The 27,355-nt window shown below is 41.7% G+C and overlaps 1 protein-coding gene across 1 annotated transcript; it reads right to left on the bottom strand.

Moving 5' to 3' along the window:
* cpxm2 (carboxypeptidase X (M14 family), member 2) lies at window positions 1-27,355 on the bottom strand. Its single transcript, XM_076143524.1, has 14 exons — window positions 26,875-27,355; window positions 23,872-23,973; window positions 18,016-18,125; window positions 16,054-16,193; window positions 11,779-11,863; window positions 10,470-10,620; window positions 9,780-9,868; window positions 7,707-7,830; window positions 7,393-7,589; window positions 6,291-6,470; window positions 4,654-4,951; window positions 3,372-3,511; window positions 2,885-2,984; window positions 1-1,095 (listed from the first exon to the last, which is right to left on the bottom strand). The coding sequence occupies exons 1-14, from the start codon at window positions 27,161-27,163 to the stop codon at window positions 839-841; spliced, it is 2,262 nt and encodes a 753-aa protein (XP_075999639.1). The 5' UTR covers window positions 27,164-27,355; the 3' UTR covers window positions 1-838.

Raw genomic sequence — 27,355 nt, 5'->3', positions numbered from 1 at the left:
TTCAATCATTTGCCAAAAATAATATGCATTAAAAAAGAATCAGTGACACGCAAATGGTCGCTGAGTCAATAAGTAACATGAATCTAAGGCCTGAAACCTTTTGAAGCCGTAGGTATAAAGCTTTTGTTAAGACTTATGTGGTTGTGTTACATCATTTACATGATACATGACAGTAATGGTTCAGACATTTCCCATCTTCGCTTCATATTTCAGTTTTCTTTTATATACAAAAATAAGCTCTAACGCGATGATGATCTGTATTTCTACAACATCAATAATTGTGAAATGGAATGAATTGGAGTGACCTATTGGAGTGCAATGAAAAGGTGTTGCAGTCATTTTCCAAAACCACTTCTTTCTTTGTCAACATGCCTCATATACTGTTGTCGGGAAATCATCCACTGCTGATATTATCCGAGGACGAGAGGGGTCCAACAAAAGCTAAATCATATGAGTAGGATGAGTGCTGAACTGGTTCGCGAATAGCAGCCAGCAGGTTCATAAGTACTGCCTGTCACTAGATCTTCTACCCCACACAGAACCTGTAAGTTATAATGACTGAGTTTGGGTAAATGTAGTTTGACAGAAAATATGTAAACAGTAGCTCCTTGGGGGGAGGAATTTTGATGACACCGAGTTACACAAGGACAGTTTATGCCTGGGGACAAAACAAAAACAACATAAAGTAAAGATACCTGCTTAAATTAATCCACATTCTCTATCTGTTGCCTGCAAACCCCATCACTCTGCAGGAAATTAAAGGATCTATAACCCACGTGTGGAGATCATCAGAGCAGATGTTTAGTTTCGCTGCTCCTCTTGGTTCCTCTTACAGTCATTATGTTCCCAGCCTCCTCTCTCTGGCCCTGAGAGCTTGACGCTGCGTCACAGGCAACCGGATGGGCTGCTTGTTGAATTTCTCCATGATCTCTTTGATGCGTGACAGATTAGTGCGGCCGACGGTGAAGTCACATCTGGTGGCGACCATCTCGTAGCCCACCTCGCATTTCTTGCTGATCAGGCTGTAGCCCTCAGCCCTGGCCGTTACTCTGTACTCGCCAGGGTTTAACAAGCGCCAGTAGTCACCATCAGCAGCTGCGAGTAAACGCATTTGGCAACATTAAAATCCCCAAAAACATTTACATACATGAAACGGTGTCTCCTTAGGAGTATCAGAAGTCACAATGCCCGGTGATTGGCTCATTGAGGTTGCGCCCTGCGATCGATTGGTGGATTCAGTGCTTCCGTATAGAATCATAGAAATAGAGGACAATACGGGACTGTCCTGGGAAAGACGGGACAAATCCTAAATGTTTTGCTAATGTAGTTTATTGAGATCTCCTCCCTTGCTTGTTTCTGTTCACATTCTCCTGCTAAAGCATATTCTGAGACATGATCATAGTTTTGTGTAAACTGCATTACATTCAGGTGAAAATAAGTTTTTCAATTTGTATAGAAATGAGTGAAATATGTGCAAACTGAAAACAACGAGCCCTCTGGACAGATGAATGAATGCTGCAGGGGTTCAGTGTTGCTTTAGTGGCAGCTGAGCTGACAGCCATAATTCAGTTTTGACAGATGTGCTGAGGATGCACAGTGATGCTTATGATCTGCCTGAGGTATTAAATGATTCACTGTTGATTCACTGGTGTGCCTGAATCATAAAACATGCTGCTTGAGATTTAAAGCTGATATAATGTATGTATGTAATGCTCAAAGCTTTCTTATAAACAACCATGTGAATGTTGAACTCAAGAAAGAACAAAAGGAGCAAGTGACACAGTTTCTGTACAGTAACAGCAAAATGCAAGGTCCTCTCTATTCATACTGATTCTTGCTGTGGCATGCAGGATCGTCCTCGTCTCTTTGTGCCAAAAAGTGAACATTTCCTGTACTTTGAGTTGCTCACAAAAAATGACAGTTTTGCTCCATTCCTGTCATCCTAACACCCACTCCACACCTTTGAAAAACTGCAGAGCCAAATGCAATATGACTGCAGGTCTGTTTCTGCTGCTGACGGACAGCCGGTAACACAGACATCAGCGTTAGCATTATCCACATTCAGACAGCAGAAGGGATTGTAATTGATTAACTGATGAGCCAATATGAAATGCAACTAAGCTGTAATTGTAGGCAGCCCAGATGGCAGAACATCTTTCACATATTGATATAACGTCACCAGCAGGTTTCTGTCCTGTTTTCCCTGTGTGATTTTTAAAGTGGAGGGAGGATCCTTGGTGTCTAAGGGTTCATAGGGTAACAAAGCAAATTAAAGGCAGCAATTGTCCAAATAAACAACCTGAAATGTTTCCTGGTGGCAAGTGAGGAAAATCTCGAGGAGGGAAGGCAGAGGGGAAACGGTGACTCTAAGTTCCGGGGCTAATGTCCTTTTGGGCATTCGATTTCACGCTCTAAGTGCAGAACTACTTTGGGCTCTGAGGGCTGCATTTTTTAGGAATCAGCAAAGATTGCCTGGAGGACGGGCAGGCAAACGCTGAGCATATGGCCAAGACGCACTGTGAGCGGAGTGTGATTCCAACAAGCAGCTCTGCTTAAATACATCATCTGCCTTTGTTTATGTTCTTCATTTGCCCTTACACGGCTGTAGATATGATCTGTTAGCCTGTAGATTTGCATGAAATCATTTCCAAACAGAAGCGCTGTAGAGACGCAAATGGGAGAAAAAAAAACATCCATATGGTTCGCAACAGACAATGTCAACGAATGTCCAGACGTGCACTGAATGAGGTATTGTTGCGAACGTGTTGGCTTATTGCGGCTTTGTCACTACTTGGAGCTGCAGCAATGCATATAATTAAAAAATAATGGGGCTGTTTAGCGCCCGATAAACCACAACCGCTACACACAGTTTGAATTAGAGTACCTGTGCGAATATCATGGCTGATGCCCTCCACAGAGATGATGGCGTTGGGTATTGCTCGGCCTTGCAGGTCCCTCACTACACCTTTGATCCCACGATGTACCTGCATTTCAAATATATCATGCAAATTGTGTGTTACAGTCGCCAATATTAAGGCAAAACATCTTCCTATTGGTGTTTGTTAAGGTGTTCAGTTTCTCAAATACACACATTGAACCCTAACCCTAATCCTATCAGTAACAACATATTGGTTAGATCAGTCGTGTACCATTAAAGTGTTTTAGAGTATGTGAGTAGATGCAGAGTGCAGATTTCATTTAAGCATCTTTACTGTGGGAAACAAAGCCAAAGAAACAACTTAGTAAAGATCGAAAGTCTACTAACATGTTCCTATAATAATAATAATTTGGCACCATAAAGCTTGTGTTTCTATGGCTTCTTTTGTGTCTGTGTGTGTGTGTGAGTTGCGGGGGCTATTTTGCCGCTATACCTGCTCCATGAAGACAAGCAGAGACTCGCGATTGTTCTCCCACTCCTCTGGCAGTTCGCTCTCATGAGGGAATTTGTCACAGCCCACATACATCGACAACTCAAAGCAGTTGGTGTGCAAATAGCTGAAATCATTCATACCTGCCAAGACAGAGAAACTGAGCTGTAAGCCAGCATTAAACTTAGCTTAGTCACACTTCCATCGCCAAAAAGACCCCATTATTTTCTTAGAATCCGTGGTGATAATTAAGGTTTTTTTGATTTGTTATATTTCAGAACCTTTAGTTCAGCAATGAAATAAACATTCACTGTGTAGATGTGTGTGTATGGTAAACAAAGCTACAGAAGCTCAGAGCTGAGCTGCTAATCCTGCGTACACATTGTGGGGATCACGCACAATGGTAGGAAAACTATTAAATCCCTTAAATCTCTTGAAGTAGTAATAACAAAATTGGAAAAATTCTCTACAAGTAAATGTCACTCTTGTGTAAATGTCAGTTCCATTGAGAAGCGCTAAACTCTAACTTAACTCAGTGCTGTCCACAAGGAACCGTCTAAAAACTACACTTATTATTACGTAGTGCCCTTTTGAAATGTCTTGGAAAAATTAAACCTGCAGCCACAAGCGATCAGGAGAAGTGTGGCAGTAACGATAATAGTGATAGACTAACTTTCTGACGTTCCCTTATGGACGGCACCGATTTAGAAGCAATTAATCAGAGCCGTGGTTCATTTGCATACTGTCAACGCCCACCCACCCACCCAAAGCAACTTGTTGTTGAAAGTGGCAGGCTGAGGGGCTGGAAACACAGCGTGAAAGCTGCGTTTGTGTGCTCAACTAACAAATGGACTACGATCAATAGGGAAGACGCGTCGCACTTCATCCACAAGTCTTCAGCTCCGGGTCACTGTGTGAACCTCAGCCAGTGTTTGCCTTGGTTTATGTGGATTTTCTTATGTCCACAAACTTCACAATCTCCATTTACAGACCAAGGAAAGGAGAACTATGCTAAGGTATTAATATAGAACAGAATGGGCTCTTTAAGGCTTTACCCACATCCTACTTAGCCATTGTCCATTTTAAGAAAGTGATAAAAGATAAAACAAGGCAACAACATTGGAGTTTGTCTCTATAGATTTACAATATAAGCTGTCAGGTATGTGTCACCCTAAAATCCAACAATGTAGTGGAACAGAAGTTGGAAGTGCTAAATGGAAATACTTGTGGAGTAAATGTACTTAGATACTCTCTACAATCAACCCAGGTGTGTATGGACACTCACTGCCGGCCGCAGTGTGCCAGGAGGCCCCGTTGATGGTGCCATCCTCCTTGGCAAAGTCCTCCGTGTGGCAAACCCGTCGGTTGGCATCCGTCATCAGGCGGTGGGTGGATGCGTAGGAGAAGGCCAACCAGCGGAAAACGTGGTCATCGGGGGTCGGCGTTTGCTCCCTGGCCACCCCCAGGGAGCGGGTTTTGTCATAAGGGAAGGTCACCACCAGCTCGCCCCCCTGAAGGTTCCCGCCCAACACAAAGGGCATCTTCTCCATCCATGTTGTCAGAGCCCGCGTCTCCACGGCAACCTGCGGCGGCGGCAATGCGGGAGAGGGGAGGATAATGTGATTCACGGTGCGGTGATCACTAAATTAACTCCCTCACGCTGATAACAATTCCACTACTCTCGAGAGGAAGCAACAGAAGCAGACGGAGAGATAAAGACCGCACTGGTTTAGATTCATCAGGATCAGAACTTGCACACGCGCAAAGGACTTCTTGAGTCTTGAGATCTTTTATTAAAAAATTCGAGTTTCTTCTCATCCAGTGAGAATAAAAGTGCTAGGAAAGTGTTAGGATAGTCTTGCAGAACAAAGCATCTTATTTCAGGAATGTTACTTTGAACTACTTGGATGCCTGCATTAGAATGAAGAGGCTTGATTGATCCAAAGGTGATGGTCACGTGATGCATGTTAGGTTGAGTCATGAACACTCACAGTGCTTTTAGGTCACTGTGCTTTAAGTTTCAATGTTTAGAAGAAACTAGATTTGCTTAATCAAGTCCTTGTTATTGATTTTGTGCATAACAACTTAGAGTAATATAAGGTAATATTAGATTTCACTAATTTAAGTTGTTCTTGGCAGCACATGTGCTTTTAGGTATTCTGATATCTAAACAAATTGCGACAAAGAGGCAGAAAGGCCACTTAGCATCCAGCGGCTGGCTTTAATCTGACTCATAATTAGTAAATTGTGCAAACAGTTCCTGCTGTTTGAGCTCACGGCGTTAACCATGCTCCCTATCAGTAAACACTGGTTGGGTCAGGCAGTGAAGCGAATGAGGACAGCGTTTGCAGCCTCCCTGAACACAGATGGGGTTCCCAGCGCTGCAGCTGCGGCAGCTATTCTGGAGGCAAAGTGTGACTCACCCGTGGCTCTCACTCACGTCAAAAAGCCTTGTGAGGGTGCAGCTTTTAATAGACTGCGTGGTAGAATTTAGCTCGCAGCCTCTTCGTCACCAACACTAAATGCATCCAGCGCTCCAGAAATAGACGGCGGTGTCTGCTCGTGATTCCGGTTTTAAGAATTTCCAACACGACGCTGGTGTCCACCTTGGGATTTATTTGTTAATTGGAGGAAGTGAAGGTGGAATAATGATTTGTTATCTATAGGTGACATCTCCAGAGACTGACTGGTAATCACATTATCAAAGATGAAGCACAGGGGAGATTAAATTTAATGTTGTGTGCGTATGCTTTCCATTAATCTCACATGATATGACAGATGAGGCTCAGGAGGAAGTCGGCTGCATATTGAACTATACGTGCAGAATTTGACATTTATAGATGCTTTAATCTCAATCATTGTCTTGTTGCATTGGTTTGAAGTACAGCACAAACAGTCTGTTAAACATCAAGTAGGACTCACCGAGGCGTTTGTGGTCAGGTACCACTCAGGAATGGGCAGGTGGTGGTTGAACATCTTGCGAGGGTTCCACTTCTTGGTCTCAGCCTCCCACAGTACTGAGTTGAGATCGGGGAAGTTGTGATGAATGTCGATACCGTCGTGGCTCCATCGGCCCAGAGACCAGCCGCTCAGCTCTGATCCCTGAATACAACAACAATACTCTCTATGACCACACACACACAACCCCAGACCAGTACCTGCACTATTGATTCTTGTAATCCTTCCACTGTCTCTTACTTTGACCCACTTTCTTGAAATGTATCTCGAGAAGAGAGCATTGTATACTTCACTCAAACATCAGTTCACCAAATGGCTTGATGTCATTGACAGTACAGTGGCCAAGCTCCATCAGACACATGTTTGACCAGTCTCACTTCCCTGTTTTTCCTTTTGTGTGTGTTGTCATTAAATCTTGGGCCTTTCTTCTGACAGGCCTGCATTCAATTTAATACCATACACACCAACACGTGTTTCAGCTTGACTTTGAGTGAAGAGTAGGCAGGATATCATAGATCACATTAATATACCCAACATTGAATTTAGGAAAACCAGATTTGGGCTTATTTCATCCAGTCTTGAAACAAGACCGATTGGTTGGTTACCATGTGATCCATATTGTTTGAGGGTGAATATGTGTATCTTTACAGGCGTTATTGTTTAGAGGTTTGTTACACAGTTTCAAACACCCTTTACTCCAAGTTCTCCTAGGTTTAAATGTTTCAAGCACTTTACTAGAAGGTCCAATTGCTCAAATAAAGCTAAACAGGCTTAAATGAAATTCTTCATCACTCAGTTTAAGGTTAGTTCAGGCTTCTTCTTTGATACTAGAACATTTCACTGCATCAGAGTGTTTTGCTCCTTTCTCGTAGGACATTTTTTTGTAGTGTAAATATAAATACATCAGGGACTTGTGTGTGTTCTGTTCAATCAAACCAATTTTCCGCCATACACCACACAAGCTTTTATCAGCAGAAGACACACCTGTGCTGCAGTGAGGGGGGGCTATTTTCACTAGAAGCCAGAGCCTGATATGAGGTCACTAATGGCAGTCTTGCAGACCTACCGCTTCAAAGGCTCGGTCGTAGCCATCGGGGTTGACAGATGGTAAAAGGTGGATCCTGGTCTCCTCCACCAGGTGACGTATGCGCGCGTTGCCGGACAGATACTCCAGGCACATGAACTGCATCAACAGCAGCAGCAGCTCTCGACCCAGCACCTCGTTGCCATGGGAACCCGCCGTGTAACGAAACTCTGGCTCACCTGGTCAACAGGTTCAAATGAGGAAGGGGGTGGGGGGGGGGTAGTAAATAGAGCGGAAGATTAAATATGCACTCATGCCACATCAAAACAGTGCAGTAAAATGGAGTAAACTCTCACCAACTTCATGCTCTCCCGGGTTGTCTGAGATCTCTATGGCGTACATCTTGAGGCCGTTGTGGCTCTTTCCTATGTTGTAGATGCGAGTGATGTTGGGGCACATATCATTCACCACCTTCATAAGCTGGGAAGGGAAAATAATATTTGTAAAATTCTACCTTAAATGTCGAACAACCCCCGGAAGCTTTGTTGCTCTGATGGTGAACAGCTCACCAAGCGATACCTTTTGTGTTTTCATTTTTATGTAACCGTGGCAATTAAAAAAATGATATCACAAGGACTTTGCACCTCACTTAATAACACTGGAAGCTGGGGGCGGATGTGCGGGAAGGTGTCAAGGTAATTATGAGACAGAACAGGGAACAGCCGCATTACAGCAGAGCCAATGGAGACGGCCGTCATCGTTAACACCGGCACGAGTAATGCCAGAGACACGGACGGGAAGTGTAGGAAAGATACCAAAACGAAGCAAAGCGAATAATAAATAAAGCAACTCTGTTCATGTCATAGATGTGTGATGTCATTAATCAGTCTGGGCCGATGAAGGTTTAATCTGTGTTAATTTCCTCAACCATCTGGCTCAGTTTATAAAACATCATCATTACACCTGCATCGTTCTTACCAGGAACAATGCAAGTATAAGAAAGATGCAATAAAAATCTGATAAATTAAGATGATTTACTATTATTATTCTACTATTACCATTTACTACTAAGTATGCGCTTTCCTATTTTGTGCTGATCTCTACTTCAAGTACATGTAGGAGCCCACTGCAATTATCTAATGGCTGTATTTACTTGTTACATTGCAGATTAAGACTTGCCAAAAGATCAAAATATTGCTGTGGTTGTTTTTTTTATTTTATATATCTCAGTCTGCTTTTAATCTTCAGATGGACACAAATTTGAGATTGTTCACACTGTTGGATGGAAAACCATTTGGTCTGCAGTTTTGGTCATCAACATAAATTATGTATTTCGGAATAGTAGAACATATTGATGCAACATCAACTTAATGGGGCATTTCTTGGCCCTGGGAGGTTGTTTGTTTTTATTTTGATACTCAACTACACTTTACTGCTAATATTTACTTTGATAACATCTCACATTGAGTATCTCTCAACATTTATGTAAGGATTTGAGTGCTTCCAGCATTGGCTTGTGGACAATATCCAAGCAGTATAAGAGGCATTTTCTTTATCTGCTTTATTCCAGAAGCCCACAATGAGCTTTATCCACCGCGAGGCTCTGGCAGCACATTATTTAAACTGCGGCGGCAGAGATAAGACAGCAGCTACCTGCTCAGAGAAAAGAAATGTCGAGGGTGAAAAGGCTTTAAAGGCGAGCTGAGCTTTAAAAATAGTCTGTCCTTCCTTTGTGAGAGCCTGTTGAGACTGGACAGCCTGCGTGACACACATTAGCTTCACAGAGAGAAAAAAATCCACTTAAGTCACTTTGATGATCCGGAAGTGGCATTTCTAAATTGTCACGGCAGAAAATGGCGGCTGAGAGCGGCACAGGCCGAGCCTTGATTTGAGAGTGTGATTCAGTAACAGCAGTTGGGGGGGACACCTGTAGACGGCCTGGTTCGGCACAAGGGAGCCGCCGCGTTACAGGGAAATTATGATTCGCCTCACTCGTTCCTTCACATCCACTCCGTCACAGTACACGCCATGACAAATACAGCTGTTCTCCTCTGCACAAACAGGCTACTGCTCTATATGAATAAGTGATGCCACTGCCCAGGAGAGGCTTTGTGCATTTTCATTTCCTTGTGCGACTCTCGTTTCTTTTAGTTTGTTGTTATTCGGTAGTTTGTTCTTGTAACGGATGCTCAACAAAAAAAAGGGAATTCCAGAAAGTTTTACTGTCCTCTTTTAGTAATACTTTTAGTGCTCTTTTATAATTCCATAGTTAATGTGATCATTTCAGCTCGAAAGTGTGTAAAGTTGATTAGATCGTGACATATTCATATCCCAAATTTCCACCAATGTGCACTATTCCGAATACATCATTTTGTTTGTTGCCAAGTCTTGAAAGTCTTGTTTAGATATGTGAGAGTGTCACAGCTTACCTGCCTCATTTCTTTGTAGCTGTGATGTCTGAAGTCTAAGTTGTCTGTTGTTGTGACTTCATTCCGTCTGTGGTAGTAATTGTTCGGATCTGTGGGGAATCAGAAATCACATGGTTACTGGTGTCAATTTTAAATAAGGCATACTTTATTAAGTGCTTTGATTCATAATCCTCATCATGACTTACAGTTGTAAATGTTTATACTTTGTAAATAAATGGGTTTATGTCCAGAAAGTATTTTTTATGACCTCAAAACCCAGATTTGTTCCCGTTTATGACTTGTTACTGATCTATAAAGCCTGATTGAGATGCTTTATTAAACAAAGGGAATTAATTTGAACATATATCTTCTGCTCTAACAAAGTGGTACCCAGTTATTGTTCTGAATCCAAAGTAGAATGCTGAAAGAGATGGATCCTTTTCTTTGCAACAAAGCCAAAGGGAGCACGATTAGTCGGGTCTGGTGCATCATGACTGCAAATGCTGAGCTCCTGCTGCCTCTGAGTTAAACCGATGCTGAATATAAAGTAAGTGTCGAGTCACTTAGAAAGGCCTACGCTTTTTTAATTGGTCACAGAGCTGAAACCTGCATCATTCAGACTTCTCCGCCTCGTTGGTGGGTGTTTGTCGAACACGCAGAATACTCAAACGAGTCGTGCGACTCCTGCAGATGTCTATACAAACCCCACACCTGGCAAAGGACAGCCAAGGATCTCCGCTCTCATGCAGATGTTGCCACCGTTAAACCACGACCGAGGGTTAATGCGAATGTAGCGAGCGACCACCGGAGCAGGGAAGATGTTCCTGACCGGGATCTCCTTTTCCCGGTTAGCAATGAAGATCTACTGAGGCAAACACAAGCATCACAGTGGTTGTTGTTGGTACAATATGTCATATATCACTTCACAACAACAAGTTAAATTCCGGCCATAGTTCGGATAGTATCCTGTGTCTGGACACAGTTTTAGGACATTACAAGTTTCACCTTATGTATTTGGATGTACAGGTAGAGCTCAATAAATTAGAATAGGGTAGTCTTCCCCATAATTGTGTAGCTGACTGAAATCTATGATATATGAGGATTTCACGCTTTGAATTGAATTACTGAATTAAATAAACTTTTCCATGATATTCTAATTTATTGAGATGCACCTGTACAACACAATACAAATAAGCCCAATCACAAATATATGTATGTGTACGTACCAGGTACAAAGTTCTTAGAGCCATTGAGCCGCAACAGCTCATGTAGGATGTTACTGACCTTTCATAATAAGAGCGTGAGTTGATTGTTTGTTTTTAAGGCCCAATGGTTTGTGTTCCTTTCTGTAAATTTTGCCATTTCAAAAGAGCAAACATTGCTTTTTGTGATTTGGCACACAATGTAAGCGAGTGGGCTGCTTGTTGTATCAGAAACTAAATTACTGGAGGGGGGTGTTGAAAACTCAAACTGGTGACCTCACTGGCACAGGGAGTGTACAGTTGCAGCAATTTCAGGGGGATCAATAAAGAGCAACCAGGATCTGATTTTGGATTTATTAGAGCGTGTATGCTTACTTACTGAAATGGAATATAATATTGTTTTAACTAGTAACAACAGCACATTGGAAACACATTGGTGTTTTAATTGAAAGCAAATGCTGTAGACTGTTGCACTGGTTATGGTGTATTGGGTTTCTGTCGATTCAATTACATCAAGTGCCCAAGGAGACAGGAGACAAAGCTTTGACAATGATCCAGGATGAAGTTCCCATCTGCTTTGAGGATCATCAGTATTTACTTGTGCCTCTCAGCTCATTAAGCTTGGAAATAAACAGAAATATAAATCTCTCCACATAATTGTTTTGATGCAAGAATTAGTTTTTCTCTCATGTTTCGGTTCACAGGGGATGAGTGAAACAAGCGTTCTCGTGAAGCAGGAAAGAATAATAATGCCTGCATACATTGTAGATATACACCAGGAGATGCTTGGAATTAAATTATCCGTAGACGTCACTCACCAAATCTCGCGAGCCGTTCTTCAGCGTTATCCAAGTGTGGCTGTCGTTGCTGACCATGACTTTGTAGGAGGTCACCCAGTCACTCCTGTTGACATTAGCAGAAATCAAGTGACGAGAAGAAGGAAAGAAATATCTGCTCAGGCTGAATTTCATGCAAACAGAGCGCTCAGACGAAACACACACACACACACATGCGTATCTCATAGGAGAGGAGTTGGTTTAGAAATAAACCAAGATGCCAAAGAATTGTACTGACAGTGCCAGCGGAGGAAGGTGAGCCAAACATATGCCAGGCAGATGTTTAAAGCGGCTCTAAAGACCATTCTGAATTTCTGTTAAAGCAAGTATATCATTTATGTGACTGATGTAAAGCACTAAATCCCACTAAAACCTGTTTTCAGTATCAATCACATCCCCATGGAGACTTGGTTGGGAATTACAGTCTCTATCCAGTCAGTAGAATTGATTTGATAGATTGGTAAAATAAGGATTATGTGATCAATGGGGTAATTCTACCACGACTTTCTAATTAATGCAGTGAAATGCAAGGAAATGTGATAACTGGAATCCCTTGTAACTGATTAAATTCAAAACTGCGGACATGACAAACCTCTTACTGCCTCGACGGTGCAATTCTGAATTCCGAGTGGCGTTCATATATTCTTTCACTGCACTTCATCCTGTCTTCAATTTCACAGCTTTTTTCTCATCCCTTTTTATTTCTTTTTGCTCATTGCTGTCATTCTTTCCACCTTACATGTGTTTAACTTGTACTGCTAATGCTTGAGCACCAATCTGAAGTACTGGAGTGCTTTGATACATTAGAACAGTATCTTTAAAAGTCAAGTCTGTGAATGAAATTCACAAACGACTAAATGTCCCATGCAGCTCTTTCCCAGTGTGTGTGTGTGTGTGTGTAATCTGCTCTCCTGCACTTGCAGATAAAGACATCAGTGCTTTGCTGGTTTAGTCTGGTAAGAATTCCCAGTCCTGCTAATTAAAGTGCTGCTCTGAACACAACCCCCCAGAGCTGCCACCACAGACAGCTACATGCCCTACTGAGCTAATTGCAGAGAAATCCTGTCTCATCCACCGAGGAGGCAGTGGCGTCTCCCGCACCCTCACATCACGCCGGACTCGGATGAAAATTACGAACACAACCCCGATAAAGTGTCTCCTCCCGCGCTCAGACTCCTGAAGTCTATGTAACACTTTCCAATTAGGGAGGACGAAGGCCAGAAGTTGTCATATATTATTAAGGGGAGGGGAAGTTGGAGGAGGCAGATTGTAGGAAAAATGTTTTTCTTACAAAACACAGTCTTGTGTGCATGACGCTGGTATTTCTTCTTTAGATCAAAAAGTAAAGGCACAGGTTTTAGTTTGACTTTTTATTTTAGCAACTCTGCTTTCCTATATCACAATATACCATTAAAGAACCATGTTAATAGCGTGAGGATCAATTTTCTGCATTGTTCTGCGACACATTAATTGAACAGTGTGGAGGTGTAGTAATTAATGGTAAAGGTCTATAACTACAACCTTACTTTTGAGCTAAATGTACACTTAAGGCTTTGTCAGTCTGTCAGCAAGGATCTCCCACAGGCACTAGTGTCACCTTTACCTTAAGAACTGGGCCAGAGTGATTAAAATGTTCTTAAATGAATCAAGTGGCTGCTGATGTGAATGTGGGCGAGTGAGTGTACAAAGATCTGACAGTAAATGTGAAATATATGTGTTTAAAACAAGCCGATGCTCCCCCCTGCTCAGTCCATTTCTTCAATGAGATTCTTGCCATGATAACTTAAGTGCTAAATGTATCGTAACGTGCAGTTTCCATTTTCCCTCATCGTGTTTCTGTATGTTTGAAAATAGATGTGAAGACCCTCAGGAACGTTGTGATTCCAAAGGCCAGCAAACAACAAAACGGATCCATCCAGGCTCTGCTAAATTTGTGTTGCAGTCAGGTTCACTATCGATCATACATCTTTTGGTGGTATCAGGGGAAAAAACAATACCAGATTAAAAAACATGTTGTAGCTCAGAGGCTTAAATTGTTTACTAGCTGAAACCAAAGAACAAGTCTGACTAACAGATGTGTAGAATCACTGCAAATCAAAGTGATTCTTTTCTGATTTTTTTTTGGTTAATTAAATTCAGGCTTTACAACATGGTGTAAGTCAACTAACACACAGAGGGCTTATTGTACCAAGATTGTGAGTCTAAATCTCTCTCAGAATAAATATTTAGTGATTTGAGACAAACTTGGACTTTGATAGTTATACCAAGACATGCTTCCATACTTAGTACAATCTATAACTGTCAAACTACAGTAACATGTGCTGAAACATTGAACACGTTTTGGACTCTTGACCCCACAGAGATCAAATTAGTGAAGACAGTTTTCCTATTGGTCAAGGGTACAAATGTAAAGCAAATCTAAATGTTGACGATAAATCCCAAACTACAACGGACAAATCAATAATTCAACACATTGCTTGCTGTGGCTTTTGAACCATTGAATCACAATAACAAACTACTTAACAGACAGTATAACTGCAGCCCAGCGATCCAACAAAGCAGCTCCCCAAACACTTTTTGCATCCAATGGAACAACATTGGGTGTTCTGTTTAATATCTCAGCATTATCGTTTCATGTATAATTGCGTCATATAGCTATTTAAATAATTCATTTACATCAATAATTGATGAGCACTTTCAATTTTTATTTGTAGTACTAATGAATGGATATGGAAGCAAAAACTATCCATCCATACTCCATCCATGACTGACCGGAACTGTCTCATTGAAAGTGCTCAAGCAAAAATGCTACAAACACCCAAAAGGCGTTTAGCTCTAGCTTCTAATAATTAGAGCAGTGTAGTGCAGCAGAGCAGAGTGCTGTACTTTGTTTTATTTGCAAATGAATTAGTCCATTAGAAATGTATAAAGGGCTGCATAAAAGCTGTGTTAGCTCAGTTGATATGTAGAAGGTTATATAACCCAGCTATCATGCCAAAATAATGCTAATTGCCAGAAAGTGCAGATCAAAATCTATTGTAACATGCAATTAAATGTAATATTTTTAAATTAATTCGAGTTTCTGTATTTTTAAAAAGAGTTTTGTTTGAAATGCAAAATAAATTAAAAAGAAATACAAAATACAAAAATATATATATTTATTTGTCCTAATGGTGAAGAATTCTGGAGTCCGAATGCAAATCCATATCGGGATCACCTCCTCTACTTCTATCATTCTCCTTCTACTGTAAAAAATTCAAGCCAATCTGATAAGTTATGTTGAGATGTATGAGAGATGTTTCTGAGACATCTGTACAGTCATACGGATAGACACACACACACACACACACACACACGCACAGGACCCATCACAATACCCTCTCCACCCCTGCAGGCAAGGATAATAAGAAATGTCTGGCAGAGATGTGGACTAATGAGTTGAGTCAGAGGGAGGTGAGATGGAAGGCACTCATCCCTCTGTATATTTGGAGGCAAAGTACATAAAGTAAAATGCCACCAAGGCATGATGGTAGTGTAGCTCCTCTCCTAACAAGCTTCACAGACCCTGTTAGCAGCATCTAGCCGGATGAGTCATCTCACACCATAGTCAGAAAACACAATTTAAGCTGTTCTTTAAGAAAAATCCTAAATCGTTATGTCCCTCTACCTGTCAGCTGAGTGTGATGAATGAGCTTACAGTGAGTTAAAATCTATTTTCTCTGCGGTTATTTTTATAATGTAATGACCTTTTAAGAGAGATGAAAGAATGAGGCTGCACTCCGATCAATCAAACTCATAAATCCTTAATCCCAGAGTGTGGAGATCAGAAAAGGGCAACAACACCAGTGAGCATAGACAAAATTGAAAAAGTTGTTTTTCATGGCGTGTATTTTTTCATGCTGCAGGATGAAATTTGTGAAGTCAAATTTTCCTGTCGGGTTTAAAGGAAAATACTAGAGTCATGTAAGAGTTCTGGACCAATTATTTTACTTTGTGGCCAGATGTTCCCCTGAACATTCTGAAAAGCACAACATTGGTAATTATGTTTTGTTTATGTATTATTGTCTTATTACAAATATGCAGCATATAAAAAGACATGGATGGATGACTGAAGAAACAAGCTCTATAGGGACTCTATAGTTTCCATCCCCAGAAAACATGTGATCCATGAATTCACGGTCCATGATACGATTAAAAACAACTTCTATCCCCAAAGCAACAACTGGGAAACATCGTGGAGTGTGAGCAGCTACTCACGACCAGAGGGAGCTCCTGCCTTGTGTGATAACCCCCGTGAACTTGGTCAGCCTCCGGGCGTCCACCTCCAACCACTGAAGCGGGTCGTTTCTGCCAGCGCACCACGCTCCATCATATAGGTCATCTTCGTAAAGGCCTGACTGCGAGCCAAAGCAAGGCAAAGAAGTGTTTAGAGGACATAGCTGGGTGCCCTGCAGAAAATCTGCCTCCACCAAAAACCACCATGTCTATTATTGAGGCCTAGAGCATTTTCTTCCCACCATTTTTCAATTTAAAATCACTTAGTGTGGAGACTTTTCTCGATGTTAGTTGTCAGTTTCTTGAAAGTGGAAAGAGTACAACGGATGAAAATGACGTGATGTGACTCTTGGAATTTCTGGGAATAATTTCATTTGCATTGGAAAGCAGTTGAAATGTCCTATTTTCACTGGCAGACTAGTTTTCACTTGCTTAAACAAGGCAAACAGTTTGTTAAGATGGATGTCGGTGTGCAGACAGTTTGAGCTGCTTAGCTCGCAGAGGAATGAAAATACTTCAAACTGAGGTGTGGGACTTGTATCCTCTAATCTTTTTAGAACTTCACCCAAATTCCTGACTTGATGATGTACTGCATAGTTTTTTCATCCATAAACCCTTAGATTTATGGCTGTTTCTGTTACAAATACATTTGATGTAACCATTGTGCCGTTTGTTGAAAGTGGTAGGCAATAAAGGCAACAACCAGGGCTGATCTAACGAAGTCTGGATAAGAAACATTGAACAGAAGATAGGTGTGACATTTTGGTGTGTATCCATGATAGAGCAGCATGTGTGGCTGTAAATCTTCCTGAACTAGATCCAGGCTACATTTCTCAAACTTTAAAATGCTGAAGGGTTGAGCCAGTGGAGCTGAGTGAGAGCAATAACGCTGATCACATCTGGGCAACAGAGCCTTGTTGGAAAGGATTCACAACATTCCCAGATTTACAACAATTTATACAGTTCTTTTTCCCTGATGCATGTTTCGTTTTGGACTGTTGTGGCTCCAAAAGATCATCTGAAATATTAAATCTCTTTCTATCTAACTAAAGTTTAATGTCACTGCATCGAGTGGTATTTGAAAGAGACAGTGAGGACAGATTAACACACACACAAACAGACTCCAAGGATAAAAACAAGACACCACAACATCTGCTTTGTGTTTTTCCAGATTATCAGATAGAAGAAGAACAACCACCTCTGTTCCTCAGTGATCCCTGACATGTACTCACTTATGAAAAAATAACAACATCTTTGTATTATTGATTTCCTCCTAAATTCCTGCGTCAGGGACCACACAGGCTATCTCATATCAACTAATAAAATCTGCTGCCGGTGTAAGAGAATCGGTTCTGATAAGATTTCTGGAAAGTCACCTTAAGACTAGTAACTCCTACGCTTCGTATAAGCAACCACGCATAAGAAATTCAAGTTGAAGACGCTAAATGTAATCGCTACGTTGCATTCTTGGGTGAATTATCTGCAAAAGTGTCATTTATTAATGGTACAGGATGATTCTGTATAGTGCCTGCAAAAGATGAGGCAAACCACACAGCCTTATGCAATATAAAATACCCATGGCGCAGAGCTTAGACTAACAGGAAATATCTCTTCTTCCACATGTCAATCCACTTTATTAAGTTTGGGGATGTGCCCCAGGTTTGACGGCAGCAGTATTGCTTTCTCTGTTGGCTTTGGGAGTATTGAAATATGCTGCGAAATGAAGCAGGGTGATAATGCCTGCCGCAGTTCGCGCTTTGGAGCCAAAGCCAGACAACGCAACAGTTTCCATGAAGCTAAAATGTAAAGATCTCAACCATGTTTCTCTTATATTGGATTGTTTGCATTGTGGATGCTAGACACAAACTGCGAAAGCCCCTATGAAAAGTGCGGCCATCCCAAAACTCACTTATCCTACCTGAGCCAAGACTTGTCCTTTCTTACCTGGATGTTGAGACGACCTCTGTGTGCACCCAGGCCGTATCGTTTCACTGTTGAGGCATGAAGCTGGAAATCGTCAATCTTCAGAGTCTCTAGTCCCATTGGTGGACATTCTGAGACACAAGAGATAAGAGAATGACCTATTATTGTAGTCCAAGGAAGAACATGCATGAATATGTGAAGTTTGTAATGATAATATGAAACTATTAAGGCAGCAAAATACTTTTTAAAACTCGATTGATCATGTTTTGTTGTGCTGGATCTTTATGCTTATTCCACATTATCTGCAAAGCCATTGCTTTATGTACACTATAGCTCCTGACTCGGGGGCCGTAGGATTGTTAATAGCTTTGGTTCATTTTAATGAGCAATTTAGACTTTGCATTACCAGCTGAAATGTGCCAAATAATTGAGAGTGCAGAGATCTATACATATTAACAGCGGCAGCAGTGTCGTCATCACATACTGAACTGGAAACATTTTCAGTAGCGCTCTAATGTGCAGGGCTGAGATGAAAGCGCACCATTTATGGGTGATTGTTATGATAGCGGGCGGCCATTACGGACTTGGTGCTCCTTTGTTCTCCTCCCAGCGCAGCAATAAACCTAAGTGAAAACTTATTAATCAAGCACGTCTCCTCCACAGCCAATTTGAACACCTCCTCACACCAAGGAGACGTAAAGATATAGCTAAGGAGACATGACGGAGACAGCTTCATATCTCCATTCTAACACAGCTCTGTGTGTACAATAAATGTACTATCTCAAAATATGGAAGCAAAGAAAGGATTTCATAATGGGTTCTTTAATTAAAGCAGCTGTATATGAGGCGCGGGAGGCTGTTATAAAATGGAGATCACATCATCATCAATAGTCTTTGATATCAAACTCCCCACAATATTATTCAGTCATCCAGAAATGTAATTGTTTCTTGCTGTTTCACATCGCCGAGTTACTTGGTATAACTGCGCCAAAAGTTACCTGCAGCTTTGCTAACTAGCTACATATGAGTATTGCCACTATAACCTAGCTTTCGCTTCTACCGAATGTCGTGGAGTTCTTCCTCTAAACTCCACAAACACCAGGCGTAGTCAGATGATATTGTTGATGTTCTTTTATTACCGGCCTCCAAGGGGCAAATCGTGCAAAATCCTTTCACGTCACCGTGCAAGGGCGCGAAAACATTCTATTTAAACAAAGGAAAGTAAAAGGAGCGAACGCGCAGCGCATCTCAACCACATGGTGCGTAAATGTATGTTGAGACCACCAGTGTGCACCTTTGGTTGCGCTACTGACGGCAAAATAATAACGGGGTTATTCAAAACTGAGGGAGAACGGATAGGAGGGAGGGCATGTGTGCGCTGACCACAGTCATTGACGGGGCCGCGCTGTCACAGTACTGCTCCGTCACACCGAATAAGAACATGTGCCAAGTTTACCAACTGAAAAGAAACTAGGCATCAATATCAACATCCAATTCACTACATTGCATTTTGCTAATGATGGAAATGTAAAAATTCAACTTAAAATTACACAATTACAAATTAAAGAAGCTGCTATTATGTAGCTAGCGTCTTGCTTCAACTGCTACCATTGTGTATGCAGCAGCGCAGTTGCGAGGCTCGCACAGCCTAACAGCAATTGGACTGTTTTTCTAAAAAGGAGCAATTGGACTGTTTTTCTAAACAAAAGCTGGTCATTAGTAATAAATTCATTTGAGATGAATGATTGTGTGTAATCATTTATTTCATTTGTAAATGGGCATATAATTAGCAGGATAACGTACTGTCAGCAAAAGGTTATCATGGAAGAAAGACTGGATGACTTGTTTAGGAGATTAGGAGATTTAGTGGAATTATTCTAAAAACCTTTGTGCGCAGGTATCCTCCCAGCTCTGCGTATGATAAAATGAGTCTCTTATATCTTCACTGACGGCAGTAATGGTGTAAATTAGTTATAATCAATCTACGTGATCACCTTCTAGTTAGGTGCCTCAGTAGGCCAATTATCCAGTAAGACTTGGTGATGCTACAGAGAGGGTTTTACAAATATGCAGCCATATTTGAGCATTTATTATGGAACTGAACAGTTTATCAAATAAAGAGATAGCTACAGATCACTTAGAAGAGATTATCTGTTGCTAGAGGGGGAATGTAATTCATCTGACAAAATGCCTATTTTAAGTGATTACAGAAATGAAGATTGTGCCCAGTAAATGGAGCTCTTTGTGTGAGTTTGGCTCATCTTTTACAGTACAATGGACAATTCATCCTGTGAGGACCAAAGAGGATAAATAAGGGCTGATGTGTGAAATCCCTGCTGGCCAATGGCAGTTTAGGTCAGATCAAGTTGTTTGGAGACTTCCACCACAGCTATGGAGTTTGCTGCCCAGTCGGAAATTCTTGCTCTCAGTTTGCCTGCAGCATGTGCTGCACATGTCGCAGTCACACAGCAGGGCTGCCTTCACAAATGAATTGCAAGAGACACAAATAAGACAAAGGAATAGTCTGAGTGAAGCTGCACTGTGGGGCCTAAATACCATCTGAGGAGACGAAAGAAAAAGAGAGCAAGAAGATCCACATCTACAATCCACATCCAATATTAAGGAACTTATGCCCAATTTAAGTAGTAATTGTATTTAATAGGAGAGCGCTCACATTTCTACTGTTTTGACTGTTGATTTTGTTGGAAGTAATGCAGCCACGTCTTATCCATGGTCCCAAACTACCACAGGAACTTATTTGGATCATTTTCACAAGTACTGACATTTTCATGAGACATGCTGCTCTCTGTGGATTTCAGCAGTTGAAATTCTTTCAATCCAGTGAGCTGAAACCTTCTTCAATGTCAGATCATCCCTGATGACAACATAAACTCTCTCCTGGGAGATTCCTACTGAATTGTCAATGCGAGTCTCACTTTATCTATAGCCAGCCGTCATCGTGTCATGGATCATCTGGATGATTTCTGGTGACATTTATGTGACAGGCCATCATTTAAATGTTCTTACACTAGCACATGATGGGGCATCCCTCACCTTTGGCAGAGTTGATGGGTGACCTTTAGCTGTAATCTCTTTAAACATCTTTTTTTTTATATCCATATACATAATCATTGCAGGTTGGCCATGTCCTGGTACAAAGTCAACCATCATATATGATTCTAGTTTTGAGAGATCTTGCTTAATACTACAAAATGTCCTTATATTACACCATATAGTACCCTCTTGTTTCCCATATAACCACAGTGAAGTATTCACAGGAAGCTCATACAGGAGTAAACTAGGTCTTGCTTTACTTTTGACCCTCAGTTATTTAGGCCTCTATGAATGCAGTTGAATTCCACTTGAGGTTGGAGCCGTACAGTAAATCCACATGTTTGAGTCAAGGGATCACAGCATATTAGGGTCTGGAAGCAAGACAACACATCAAGGTTAGCATGGGACAAATAAAGAGGTGAATGGAATTTGACCAAACCCTAAATCATTATCGCCATCTGCACACAATCATCTGCTCGAGCCACACAAGACCACAGCATCTGGATTCTACAATAATGCAACGAAATGACGAAACAGATAGTCATGGTTCTGTGTGTTGCAAACAAGGCCAGTTGCCATCTTAAGTGCTTAAAGCCAAAAACCAAATGCCTGAGATCAAAGTTAGTCACAGTATGTATGTCAAAAGTTATTATTCAAATGTTTTATCTGTCTGATTGCTTCCTGTTGCAATGTTTATGCACTGGAAGCTTTAACCAACCTCCAATTAGAGAGATTTTGGCCTTTGATGATTCAATATGCAGAGGAGGAAATGGTTTGAGCACAGCCGCATCAATCCAAACACAAATGGCTTCCAGGAATCTCTAAAGATTAAAAGCTAATTATTTATCACACACTGGACAAAGCTCAGACATCTTGTTTCAGCACCACTCTTTGGAATAACACACAAGCTGTTGAATTTCAAATAAACCCCAAGAACTGAATGCATTTCCTGTTGAAATACAGAAGGAAAACCTTACCTCCCTGTCTAAAGAGGAAAAATAAGGAAGGATAGATGAAAAAGTACTGAAAATAGGAAAGGAAATAATGAAGTAAAGGCCTGAGTAGTCAACATTAAGTGTATTTTGTGATGAAATATGAGTCTAAACACAAGTGGCTACCTGGAAACTTAAAACAGTGGCAGGAAACAAAGTGACTGCGTGAAATAAAGCCTGTCTGAACTCCAAGATCTTGTTTCAACAAATCTCTGCAGACGTTTATGACTGATGAGATTAATGATTGTTGGAACATCCAGTTCATCAAACACTGAAAAGCCAACATGCACATAAATCCTTGACTTGAAATCCCCCATGGTATTGTGGACGTGTTGGGGTGGTGGTCACGGCTTTCTTAGTTCAGCTTCCAACCAAAACCACATGGAGAAATATGGAGGGAGAGACACAGATGATGAAGTTATTTGTATCCTTTTTTACTTTATGATTTTGCCTATTAAACTGAAACCCAGAGTTCAAATAAATCACCTTACAATCCCAGAAAATGGGTGTAAAGTTGGAATTCCAGACATGAAAACATGAATTTTGAGACTGTGAGGCGTCCAGATCTGAACTGTGCGCTGGGTTTCTTTATAGCGCCATAACTCTGCCAAGGAGTGTCGGTGTGGCGTTCCCATTTTCCAACATGTGAGATTTGCGATCCAACTTTCTTCTCCCGGTCTCCAATGCCAAATTAGAAAATGGCAGCTTTTCTTGTCCTACACTGTACGTTTCCAACAATAGCTTCAACCTAAACACATAAATTCACAGTTGGCCGACACGCCCACACTTTACCTTCCAGCATCGGTAATGACAGTATCTCATTTATGCTACAAAAAGCTTGACGCTATGTAAATAAGTGTGGCAGGAGCAATATGTCAGTTCGCTGTGGAAAGTTTGAGGTTGAGGCCCATGTGCTGCTCTGCAAAAATCCCTTTGCAAGACCAAAATAAATATATATAACTATATATGTGATTTTATCTAGTATCTAACACAATTAATCTGCCAATGGTGTAGACAAAAATTAACTAAGCATGGTATAAAGTGAAAAACTACACACAAAATCTGTTTAACAAGTTCAATTTAAGTCTGTTTAGTGTTACTATGTAAAGCTGCTCATTTTAGGAGGAGACCGACTCGGAATTTTGTTTTTCACGGGATGATGGAGGAGCTGCTACCTGTATTTGAACTCCGGGTCTTTGTGACACCTTTACCCTTCCACCAATGCTCAGACATTCCAGATGTCTGAAAAAACAGACTCCTAACAGTAACTTCCTAAATCAAATCAAAACGGATTATCATGAAGAGTCTAACAATCCTGCTCGTATATGGTTCTGTAATATTTTCCTTGGATAAGAGGCAATAATCCTGTTAAAAAAGGCCCTTGAGACTGTCTTGAATTGCTGTTTCTGCAGTGTGTGTGTGTGTGTGTGTGTGTGTGCAGCAAATCAGACCTTTGGTTCATCTGACATCTGTGAGTGTGAGTTTGGTAGGATACAGATTTTGTCACAGCACTACAGGCGACTGAGGGCATCCTGGCTTCATAATGCTTCACGAGCAAAGAGGACATCAGTGCCACTATGGCTCCATTCCACATCTGAGAGCATCATCCTGACTGCCAGACTTTCCCTCTCAGGGAAAATAAGCTTTTTGAAAGCCATTCCCTCTCCAAAACATTTGTCATCTTGGACATATAGTTTTGGTTCTGTTTCACATCCTAACTGCCCCTGTGATGGCAGAGAAATGCTCCCGGCTCATCGTCGGGACGATAAATTTCTTGGAATATCGTTTAATGAGATCATGAATTTCTCAGTGTCATGTGTCCTTAACTCACCTGCTTTGACGGACCTGAATTGTCCCTCTCCTTCCGGGATGCTGTTTGGAGTTTTCAGGGAGCTCTTCTTGATCTTCTCTGCTTTTTTATTCGCTGTTTTGACTGCGTATTGGAAGAAATACTCACTTTAGCAAAATTAGTAGACAAACTGTGGGAAAAACACTCTATCACAAGTATAGATGCTGCATTAAAGGTTGACTTGAGTAAACCACAGGCAGGAATTTACATGAATGCAGGAAGAGACTTACAAAATGTGGGTCAGATCATGTATAATTTTGCTGATTCATTACTGTCAGGCGGCGACAGAGAGCACAGACACTGGAAAGCGAGCTGGATTCAGGCCTACACATATGGATTTAGTATTCAACCTAGAAACAATTGCTGGCGGCCGAGTATGAAAACTTTTAACCCTTCTGCTCCTCATGTTATGGCTCCCACGCCTCATTCTAGAAAAGCGAGCCATGTTACTCTGCTCTGAACCCTCATTCTGGTATGACGCTCTGCAGTAATCTTGCATATTTGACATATCGAAGTTCAATCCAGTCATGAGAATAGAAGGAGCTTGTGCAAGAGGCAGGGAGGCGGCGGGCGAGGAGTCACATTCCTGCAAAGTGTAGATGGAAATGTGCGGCGTGTTCTGTTTGACTGTGAAGTGAGCATCAGGTCAGGAAAGGCCCCACGTGATAACCATCCTCCTCACATCTGAAAGTCTTTACCATGCTCTTATTGTGGAGGCAGGTTAAATCCCGAGCAGCTCTGAGCCCAGTGTGCGTCAGCGTGACCAGGATGTGATCATATAGACTCCAAAGTACAGCTAATGCTCATGGGGTCTGGGTCAGCCATGACTCAAGGGTTACCACTTTTTCTTTTATGTCCCTGAATCATGTGTGTAACCATGAAAGATTAGTACAGATGCTTTACTCAGATAATCAGTAACATAACCCAAGTATAAACATTTTTTATATGCAAGTTCTATGTGTACATTCTCATATTTACTCTCTTTCAGAATTGCCATCAGCCAAATATAAAAAGTCTCTGAACTGTATAATATTGCAGGAAAAGTGGGAAGACTCTTATTGGAAATATTCAAGTAATACTTCAAAGTGTAGTATTTGAGTAAATGCACTTTACAAAATAGTTTTTCACATCTAACTTAGAGATATATTACAAATAGATATAAATAAAAGCCCCCCCCCCCTGCTGATATATGTATAATCAATGGGTTAATATGTAGTTTAAACGTATTAATGACCTTTGTAATTGACCTTTGTAATAGAAATAGAGTGAACCTAGATATTAGTATTGCATTTTGATGTGATATGAGGGATGCAGTACGATGGACATAAGAGACGGTGTATTATATAATCTAACCTCATGTCCTGTAGTGTAGTACAGGTTGTGTGTATCCACGTGCAGTATCATGCCTGCAGTGTTACATCAGCGTCCACACAGCTGCTCTCTATTAGCTGCCACCGGCCGCTACGCTACTGTCCTCCAATCACCTTCAACACGCTGCTAACCTGCTGCTGCATGTGCACGGGAACGAAGTACTGCAGCTTACGGACGGGTCTTGGGGTATAACTGAGTAGTTTGGTGTTGCGGTACTTGGATGTGGTGCATTTTCAGAGAGTTTGTACTTTCTCCTGCACTACATTTATCGGATGACTTCATTCTTTCAGTCAAATTCCCCCCAACAGCGAATCTAATTTTCTTCTCGTATTTTTACTTTGGTTAGCGTAGCATATTAGCTAGCATATTTTACTCCTCATACCTATTTACAATAATTTCAGGAGCATTTTTGAATACAGGATATGTTTTTGAGTATTTCTCCATCATAATATTAGTACTCAAACATGTGGAGTACTTCTTTCTCTACAGGCAGGACGTGTGTGTGTCTGGGGTGTATTAGAGGGCCAGTGTAGTTTTGGAAGGAAAACGTGGGGTTCACATGTGTTCTTTGCAACCGCGGCTCCTAATGAAATCCTGACCTCCTCTGAGCTCTGGGCTGTTAATCCTGCCGTCCTGTAGAAGGCGAGAGGGAAAAACACGCGTGACTCGTGATCTACGCGTCGTAGGAGCGAGGGAAGGACTACCTGAGGAGGCCAGTGTTGTTGTTTTCCCTCCCCTCACATCCATCGCGGCGGTCGAATTGAATTCAGCTGCTCCTCCCCGCGTCCCACAGGACACCACGGGTTCCACTCTAAAGCCTCCAATTTTCTGTCTGAATTCATCAAGCAGCACGAGGGGTCTGGGCCGCGTTAGTTCACACGGAGGGCAAAGCCATCCCGCCGTACTCGGTGACTGCGTTCGCTCGTAAATCATCTCCAAACTTTGATCTTTCTGTTTCATTCCGCATTTTCAATTACACGTGAAAAGCGCTGCCACATGTTCGGGCGATTCAAAACGCTGCGTGGCAATTATTAATACATGCTCGGCGTGTAATACATCTGAAGCTGTCGTGTCTGTATTAGATTGGAATTTTAATCCAAACCTAAAGTGAAACGTTAGAATGAAAGCACCACACACTGTCATCTGGTGGTAAACTAGCTAACTAACTCCAGAGCGACACCCCGCCATATCTCTGCTAAAGACTTTATTCTAATCTATAAGTCATTTACAAAAGTGTATTTTTTTCTTAAAATAAAAGAAAAACATCTCGGCGTGCAGCAGGGAGATTCTTTCAACCTGTTTCGAATATAAAGCCCAAGAAATGTCTCCTCGTATCCTCAGGCTCTAGTGGACTCTCCCTTGTTTTATGAAAATAAGCCTTCCATGCCTCAGTTATTGTCAAAAGAAGCTCGATCAGATGGAGAGTTTTACAGTTTATTATTCAGAATGTTGCAGACAAAAACCGCTGCTTCACTAACTTCTGATTTGTGCTGATAAAATCATTTTGTAGAGGATTTGGTACAGCGCAGATAAACTTTCATATAAGCAGCTTGTTACCGGGAAAAAGCTCAAACTTTCTCACCTCGTCATGCTGCGAGGTGACACTGCTTTTACCTGCTTTGGTATGAGCGGCGCTTTTATCCAGATGCCTGCCGCTCTCCGCCTTCCCCTTAGGTCCTTTCTTGGCCGAGGAATGTCCGGGGTGCTCCTGCCTCCTGTCAGACGCCGAGGCCACAGGCTCATCCCGTCGTTGAATTTGGTTGTGCTGCTTCCTCGTCAGCAGCTCCTGCATGTAGTAATCCTCGTCCTCATCAGCGTGGCCGTGGTCGTGGTCCACGACCCCGACGGCCAGGAGCCCCGGCAGAGCCAAGAGGGTGAAGAGGCTGAGGCAGTGTCTTCTCATGACCCAGAGGTGAGGGAGAAGGGGGGATGATGGTGGATTATCTCCTGCAGAGAGTCCCAATGGTGTCTCCAGAGGAGCCTTCTACTTCAAGGCTGAGTCCCATCAACTGCCTCCCTTTCCTCTTCAGCGCAGAGGGTTCACAAAGTTCTCAGTGCGCTCCAAGTCACTGACGAAAGCAGCTGAGCCAGAGGG

Source organism: Genypterus blacodes, unplaced genomic scaffold (assembly GCF_046128005.1).
Source record: "Genypterus blacodes isolate CSIRO-AG114 ecotype Tasmania unplaced genomic scaffold, CSIRO-AGI_Gbla_v1 ptg000026l_1, whole genome shotgun sequence".
In the NCBI taxonomy this organism is placed as follows: Eukaryota; Metazoa; Chordata; class Actinopteri; order Ophidiiformes; family Ophidiidae; genus Genypterus; species Genypterus blacodes.
The sequence above is the reverse complement of the archived record's forward strand: the minus strand, read 5'-3'. Positions and strand labels throughout refer to the sequence as shown.